Source organism: Pagrus pagrus (genome assembly GCF_965226575.1).
Source record: "Pagrus pagrus genome assembly, chromosome: 1".
Taxonomy (NCBI): Eukaryota; Metazoa; Chordata; class Actinopteri; order Spariformes; family Sparidae; genus Pagrus; species Pagrus pagrus.
In genome coordinates this window covers 12,976,672-12,985,418 of record NC_140185.1, presented here as the reverse complement: position 1 = coordinate 12,985,418, position 8,747 = coordinate 12,976,672, and the positions used below count along the sequence as shown (strand labels likewise).

General features: G+C 40.4%; 1 protein-coding gene across 1 annotated transcript; it reads right to left on the bottom strand.

The window, feature by feature from the left end:
* Nucleotides 1–7: 7 nt before the first annotated feature.
* On the bottom strand, nt 8–8,521 carry LOC311262330 (cellular retinoic acid-binding protein 1). The gene is made up of 4 exons (XM_084361651.1): nt 8,361–8,521; nt 6,827–7,005; nt 6,247–6,360; nt 8–934 (listed from the first exon to the last, which is right to left on the bottom strand). The coding sequence occupies exons 1-4, from the start codon at nt 8,428–8,430 to the stop codon at nt 881–883; spliced, it is 417 nt and encodes a 138-aa protein (XP_084217777.1). The 5' UTR covers nt 8,431–8,521; the 3' UTR covers nt 8–880.
* Nucleotides 8,522–8,747: the final 226 nt, after the last annotated feature.

Here is an 8,747-nt window from a genome sequence, read left to right as displayed (position 1 = left end):
AAGCTCAGTTGATCACTTGTTTCTTTATTTCTGCCATCGTCTTTTTATGAAATGTGTTATTTAAAGGAGCCATGTTGTGCTCATTTTCAGGTTCATTTTATTTTGGGTCACTACCAGAATAGGTTTACATGCTTTAAGACTACAATCAAGTCAAAATGGTCATTTTCTCATAAGCTCACATACAATCAGACTTCTTTTGAAACCAGTGGAGTCCCCCCTTGCTAGCTGAAAATGAAGGATTAAGGCACTTTCGCATTGAATTCACCTTTCAGAGCTGGAAGCCCCGTCCATATTTTTTGGTCAGTGGCTTTGATCAGAAACTTATTTGTTACAGGTGCAACATGTGAAAATCGACCACTTGTCTAAGGTCACTCCAAACAAATGGGGGGCAGCCTATCACCGGAGTAATTGCTAAGTGCTGCTGTTAGCTAATTAGGGGACGGGCTAGCTGGTCAGCATGCTAACATCAGTAGATAGATCTGCAACACAATAGCCATCTTAGACAATTCTTCACATTCTGTTGATATTCAATTTTAAAGGTTTAAACAAAACTTACAAATTGCTCCTTAAAGTGATATCTCCAATATTTAGTCTTCAAACTGCTGCAGCTGCTGTCAGCCACCTTCTTTATTGTTTATAGTGTCAAAGATCTAATGCGTAGATTGAACAATATGACCAAAAAAATTCTGCTTTTGATCGTTTTAATTTTCAATGCTAAAAAAAAATTATATACAAAAAGAAACAAAGCCGTAATATCCAATATCTGTATGTGATTTTCATGAAGATGCAAAACACTGAATGCTGATTTTTTTTCATGAAAATTCTCACACTTGAGAAAACGGAAAGATTTGTTGTTGAAAGTTCCTGAGGACATGGACTTCTACTGTGCTCGTCCGTAGATCCTCGTGCACACCACATCATCGGCTCCGAAGATCTGAAACGAGATTTAGTGGAAGAAGAAAAAAATTCTGGTTAGAACTGATGTAGTTTTACTTTGTGAACACACACACACACACACACACACACACACACACACACACACACACACACACACACCAAGATGTTATAGCTTAGATACTTAAAATATCACACATTACAAACCTTTTCAAAATAGTTGAGCAAAATTCGATTTTTAATCCACACAGATACAGAAATAGGAAATAAATCTTCTGTTTACAAGCTATTAACCTATCATAGTGTGTATATATATATTTATGTGCATCATCAGCACAGCCTGTTCTTTCCTCTCCATAACTGGTTTTCATCAAGCTTTTTATACGTTACTACTGCTGCACAACCTGTCTACATTAGTTTTTCATCACTATTTTTCAATTGTCTGCCACAGTAAAATATTTATTTTTATTCTTTTTCCTTATATTTTATCCCTGTATTTCAGCTTCTGCACTATTTCTGCCTTCTGACTTGTCATTGTCGGAGGGAGCCTGAAACAATAATTCCATTGCCAATGCCAACGACTGATTCAAAAGTTGGCAGAGTTACTCACATTCTTTTCTTTAAGTAGAAATCAAGATACTTGTGTCAAAAACGACTCTGGTAAAAGAAGAAGTACTGATTTCAGTCTTTAATCAAGTAAAAGTACAGGCTTTGAAATGTACTCGAAGTATAAAAGTAAAACGTTTCCCTCTGAAGGACGTTTCTACCGGCCATTTCTGTGCAAAGCTAACTGAACCTCACGTCATTAATAGAATTCAACGACTACTAAACTTAAAGGTAGAATCGGTTGGATTTGTCCCAGCTGTTCATAAATGCGCCATAAAGAAACTTGATTGCAGAGTCTCATTCCCAGGACGTCAAATAGCCACATTTTGGGTTGGTAAAGTGTCTCGAGCAGCAACAAAAGTGAGAAAATAAGAAAATCCAGGCAGAGGGCTGCAGGGTCTCTGCAGCTACGAGACACTAACACGCCTTTTCTCCCCATTCCAGTCTCCCTCTCTGTCTGTTTCTGTCTTGTTACATCTTTTACGTATGCTGTGCGTGATATGCACTGACAGGTCTAGTGATGTTGGGAAGACGGGGTGTGGTGACGCAAAAAAAATAATGGATAATTCCCCTCAAATGAATTAAAACTAAAAAAACAAGCCCGTTTAGAAAATGTAAGGGGTAGAAAGTACAGCTCTTTGTGTAAATACACACAGCTGAAAAAAGTACAGTAACGTAAAGTATAAGTACCTCGTTACTTCCAACTTCTGCTGTGATTGTTGTGCACATGACAATTAAGACCTTAAAGAAAAGGCTGAAATAAACACATGAAGTATGAACAGATTTTCGCTCTCAGCCACATGTATTGTCCTCCCTAAATGTCTTCAGTAACATTTCCACCACTAATTGTCTAAATGCTGGCAAACATCATGATCTTAATTTGACTCAGCTGCCTGCTAAATGAAACAGACGCGACAAAAGCGGGTATGAAAATGAGGAAGAAACGGTGAAAGCCCCGGGTTACGGGTGGGTGCGTCCGAGTCCAAAGATTTATGGGAGTCCCAGGGGCGCAGCATTATAGCCACACATCATCATTATCTCAGGCCGTGCAGTGTGGCGGGATGGGGGAAACGGGCCGGAGCTGTGAAAAATGGAGCTGAGACGACTCCATCTGGCTCGTGGCGCGATGCCGAGGGAGACATTAACTGGAGGTAACACCAGGCTCCATTGGCATCTCTCAACAACATGATCAATGAGGCCAATTAAAGCCCACAGGAGGACACACACAGATCTGACACCACTGTTTCATCTGGCTCCGGTCCCATCATAAAGCAGCCAACCCAGGACTGAATTCATCTTTAAAAAAATGAATTGTAAAAAGGAAGTATATGAGATTCCTCGCGGTGGACAAGTAAAAGAGTGGTCACGCATTCTGAAACATTCATCCTCTCCCCCTTTTTACTGTAGACTCTCCATGGTCATTATAGTCCGCCCATCTTCGATCAGAGTGAGAGCAGCGAGCCACCACATGTTGTCTTCATTAAGCTCCACATCCATCCATCTCTTCCCCAAAAGAGCATAATCTCCTCGTCTGCCTGCCAGTGCCTTTTAGTCAAGTTTATGTGCATTTTTGTCTCTTTACTAAGAGGTCGATGTGAAGAGTGAACTTGGATCCCTACAGAAGAGTTTATAAACAGCAGCTAACAGAGGAGGGTTTACACCTTGTGGTGGTGCTGCAGTCCTCTTATATTCAGCAATATTAAAACTAATGATAACTGTTTCAGCAAAGGATCTCATGAGAATTACATAAACAGGCCCACATGATTAAAGATGTGATAATTGTCCCATCCTATTGACTGACGGCAGAGTCTGAACTTTGCAGTATACCATCTGAGCTGTCATACTGAAAAAATGTGACAAATGAAGTACGATTAAATTAGCTGACAAAAATGTATAATCAGTTTATTCAGTCATGAAACCAAAGAGGTTTATTTAGTTTATTTAGGCATTTAAAAAAAAACAGCCGATGAAGATCATTCTTTTCTGATTTAATTTTCTTTCATTTTTTCAGTAAGTAACTGAAGCGTGGGCCGACACTGTGAATCTCTTTGTGAGGGTTTCACAGACTGTTTCTCTGCTCCATCATTCAAATCTTAAAATCTCAACAGTAAATTTAGTCAGAGACAGTTACGTATAAATAACAGAACATAATTAAGTACATCTGACCTCTCCTCCTCACTGGCATCACATTAAAACGTATGATCCTTTCTTTGAAAAGTGCGGTTTTTGTTTCAATGGTTCGAGCCAACATGCCAATCAGACAACAGCCTATCACTCAACAACAGAGACAGACAGTATCTTGAATAAAAACACATTTGGCCCTGCTCAAAGCTTCGCTCTCAGTTTGAAAATGTGCATTCAGTCTAAATTACAGCCATGAATTCTTCCCTGATTACCTCTCTGCAGAGGAGAGTGAGTCAGTAAAGAGGAGATCTCCATCAGCCAAACTGGACGCGGCTTTGTTGTCCATCTGGCCAATAAATCCAAGCAGGCCCAGATGTTTACAGAGAGAAAACTGCTCTGTCTTAGTGATCTTGAATTGCCAGGAACTGGAGGGAGAAGTGTTTCTGACGGATGCAAGATCACGGAGTGCAGTCTAACAACAAAACATATGGCAGTGAAAAGTTAATTTATTCCTTTATAAATCTCAGTTAAGTTTCCCTGTGGAGTCCCTGAGTATGTGCTGCTGCAGACTGTAACAAATAATTCACTTGTTTTCAGCCTTTTGTGTGTTTCTTTCCTTTTATTTATGTGGAGCATGAAGCCAAAACTGAAATCAGATCAGCATCAAATGACTCAGAAAAACAAAACTCCCGGTCGCATTTCAGACCTTTCAGTCCTTTCCTTTAATATGACTTTCTGTTGATGTTTAGCTTTAACTTGAGGCTGAAAAATAATGAAAATAACAATCCATCATAATAATGTGCTATCTCTCAGTTACAGACAATCCACACCCTCATTTCCTCAGAGAAATGGATGGTCTGTCCAGTGGGAACACAGAACATTTCCTAGAAACTACGTAGTATTTTGGAAAAAAGTTGACCAGATCGTGGAACATTTTCACATCTGGTGTCACCGCCTAGTTATGGCCTCTCCCGACCATCTGTCTGGTTTCTGCGTCTGCCATGATTTCTTGCCTGATGTCAGATATGGATTCAAAAGTCTGGACCCAGGCTACATGATTCTGCTGGCACGGAAATAATTTCATGTGCTTTCTTTCCAAGACTGAGATGAAAGGGTTGATACCACTCTGAAGATATATATATATATCTTGTTTAACGCAGAAAAACATGCGTGTTGAAACTAGAGCTGCAAATGATTATTTCAGCCCCGTCGGCAGAATAAAATGTTGGCAAACCACGGATTCTTTGATGGTGATATCACATGTAGAAACATAGATATGACAGTTTCAAACGTACAAATTTAGATTACATGATTGTGACCTGACTGTCACAGTGGGAGGTAGCGGGAATGGATGGCGTTTCAACATTTGTAAGCGTGTAACCACTGTATATTTTTACGCAACGTCAAGACATTTTCCAGCTGTGTTTGTGACAACTGAAGCCAAAAGATGATCTTCTCCTAATCCTAACCAAGCGGTTTTTGTGCCTAAACCTAGACCATAAGCACAGCGTCGTCACAACATCATATTAAATATTTAACCTAAAGAAAACAAACATCAAATTTATTTTTAAAAAATGCATGTTTCAAGTTCCAAGTTTATCTCGTTTAGTTTAAAAGCCGAAGATCTTCAGTTTACTCTTATAAAGGACGAACAAAACCAGAAAATATTCACGTTTTTGAAGCACGGATGAATTTTTTTCTCAACATATGCTTGAAAAACACTTTAAAGGTGCTCGTAGGTGTGTTGTGTCACCTTCGGTCAGAGCCAGTCTAGCTGAATTTTCTGTCACAAGTTTCAACTGGAACGCTCCCTGAAGTCATCACCAACCCTAACTTCAAGATCCAAAATGGCTGTCCCATGCATCAAAAAAGAGGAAAAGATGTAGAATGTACTGTTTATTAGCACTTCTACCCTATTTGTGTAGTTTTAAATTGGTCGCATGCACAGTACTGTTCAACTTCAGTGTGTGGACGTGTCGCGGCGGTGTTTGTAAGAGCTGAAAACTCTGTAATGTGCTGGTGTTGTTTACAACTTCCGAGGTAAATGGGACGCAGCATTTATATGCTAAACCAAGCAAAGCGGCTGCTGGCTGTAGCTTCATACTGTGAAAGAGTGAGAGTGTTATCAATCTTCTGCTCTAGGTTTAGCCAAGAATGCAAACAAGCAACTTTCAGATAGGACAGTCTGCACAGCACTACCAGCACAACTGTGTTTTAGACAAACATTGAGGACGGTCCCTTCAGATGATCCCTTGTTTTCTGATTCTGGCAGAAAAACAGACAATGGCCCATGTGGTTAAAGACAGCGACCTCCAAATCTGACACCACATCCCACTTTGCGAAACATCCAAACATCTGTTCATTGACCTGCTGAGAGACTTGAGATGAAAATGGAAGTCATTGTCTTCAGGCATCATGGAGCCATGGTTTTGTAAAAGAAAACACTGAGAGGAATCAAAGGGGCGATCCTTGAGAGACACTCATGGCTCCAGAAGTGAAAAACCACCAAAAAGTGTGTTTATCTAAACACCATGCTCTGTATACTTGATTAATTTGAGTCCACAGCTGTATTTATGACTCTCTTTTCATATCAGTCTGCAGCAAACTTAACAAACAACTCACCAGTATGAGTTCATCCCCTTTGAGTTCTCGGCTCCAGAAGGTCTTCGGGCCGTTCCCGCTCAGCAGAGTCTGTTTGCAGTAAATCTTGTTTTCTGTTTCCCAAGTGGCCAAACTCTGTTGAAAAGCAGCACTTTATTCACCCCCTCAGTTTCACCTGACTCACAGGATGTCAGAGGTAAACCAAAGTGATACATGAGAGATCAGTGGGGACCGTGTGTTTGTCTTGTATGTCTTTTGCTTGTTGTTACAGTTACAGATTTTAGAGCCACACCAAACACAACATCACAGAGAGGCCTTGAGGGAATTTCTTTTAAACTCGGACTCAAGGATGAACTGATTTGATCTGAGTGGTCAAAGGTCAGGGTCACTGTGACCTCACAAGTTGAGCTGAGTCTTTTTGTCATAGTCACTGTATCGGTGCTTGATCATGTGTTAACGTGTGGACACTTTTTCACAGGTCCTCCAGAATGATGTGTTCAAGTGCCAGTGGGAAGAATTTGTACTTGTACTGATTGAAGGTGATAAATTCAGGTTGTTCTAGTGTAGATCATGTGCTGTTATAACAGTTTAATTCATTTACCTTACACTTTCTCCCGTCCACCGTCTCCTCATTAAACTCCTCTCCGATACTGAAGTTGATCTCCGTGGTGCGGACGGTGGTGGAAGTCTTGATGTAGAAGTGCTCGCCGTTCTGCTTGATCTCCACGTGGGGCTTGGATGCGGCCGCCACTGCCACCTTCCTCAGCATTGCATTCACACCTGAGAGCACAATACAGATTGAGTCTAGGCTGCCGAGCCAGTGACCACGGTTCAAGACTGAGTTTCAACATTTGTAAGTGTGAAACTACTGGATATTTTTAAGGAGACCTCAGGAAAATTTTCAACCATATTTGTCAGTGTAAAACCAGGTATTTTAAACCAAACATGAACCAAGTAGTTTTGGTGCCTAAACCTGTGCTTAAGCACAAGATGAAATTTAAACTTGAACCTGAAGAAATGTTAAGTTGCAACATATCCATGGTATGCAGAAATGTCCATTGCCAACATTTATTCTGTCGATTGATCTTAAATAAGACTGATGAGTCTGTTAAATAGTTAATGGATACGATTCACAATGACCTGATGTACAATACCTCTCTATTGCCAAGAAGGGAAGGACAGTAAAAGGCTGTCTTTCTCCTCATTTTATGATCTGACACTTTTTCTGTCTGCCTCTGGCGCCTGAAGGATGGTAACAAAAGCCTCCTGTTTCAGAGATTAAACTTATTTACTCCAGGAATGCAAAAAGGTAAGAGCTATCTATGTCACAGTGAAAAAACAACTCACTTTTTGGTTGTCCGGAGAAGATAATACATGTAAGGAGTTGGTTTTTCATTATAAAAAACGGATCCTCCAGAAAGTGCGATTGCTATCAGCAGATGTTGCAAATATGGAGCGTGCAGTGACAAGGTGATGAGAGGGAGGAATGCTGGTGCCGTTTGCTCTGTTTAGCTCTCCTGTAGATAATGATGGAGTCTTTCTCTCCAAATGAGCGGAAAACCTATAAACCCACTCTGTCGCACATTTACAAACAATTAGACGAGAGAACGTTTCAGTCTGTTTCCCATCCATCCTCCTCTGTGTGCTCCATCACTCAAAACGCAGCAGCAATGCATGAGTTTGTTGCCTCGTCCCGTAATTAAAACCAGTCGTACTGGACTTTGGAACAATCTCCTGCAACCGCACTGCTATATGAACAACAATTAAAACCGCTAACTGCTAAAATTAGACACATTGGATCTGTGCAAATATGGTGGAAAATATAACCTTTAATTTTTGCTTTTTTTATTTAATCAAATCTTAGTTAAGTCTCCAATATGTACATCAAGTGTGATGCATTTTGTGTAATTTTTTGTTTTTTACTATAAAAAAAAAGATTCCCTTAACATCAGTCAAAGCAGTCTAATATATAACATATAATAATAGTCTAATATCTATATTCCAGGTATAGTTGTCTACAGTACAGATAATACAGTAGACCTCTATCATTTCATCCTCAGTCATTTGATAACTTTGAAAATCCCTCTCTCCAAAACATATTCAAATCTTCATTAAAAAAAAAACATTTTCCTCACCCAGTGCTTTGAGCAAGTCCTCAAATTTATCGCTGCTTTTCATTTTCCAGGTGCCTTCAAAATTGGGCATTTTTCTTATGGGGTTCTGAACGTGCTTCAGTCTTCTCCTCCTGTCGTCTGTCTCCTCTGCTCCCTTTCTCCCGACTCTTTCTCTCCCTCAGTCGGTCCGTCCCTGTGCTCCCTCCTCCTCTCCTCCCTGTGTGCAGTGATCCCACAAGCAGACCAAACCCCCTCCTCCTCCTCCTCCTCCTCCTCCTCCCCCACACACTAATTACACACACATTTACAGATGCTCCTCCACACACACACACACACACACACACACACATTCTTAATGGTTTATTCGCAGTTGAGATTTCTTTTAATGATCCTGCTGAATTATGGCTC

What these genes read in the sequence shown, in the direction of transcription:
- LOC311262330 (XM_084361651.1), bottom strand. Translation starts at nt 8,430, where the DNA reads ATGCCCAATTTTGAAGGCACCTGGAAAATGAAAAGCAGCGATAAATTT. An exon ending in GGACTTGCTCAAAGCACTGG is followed by an intron (nt 7,006 to 8,360) that starts GTGAGGAAAATG and finishes TTGTGCTCTCAG; the next exon opens with GTGTGAATGCAATGCTGAGG. An exon ending in TGGACGGGAGAAAGTGTAAG is followed by an intron (nt 6,361 to 6,826) that starts GTAAATGAATTA and finishes GCTTTTCAACAG; the next exon opens with AGTTTGGCCACTTGGGAAAC.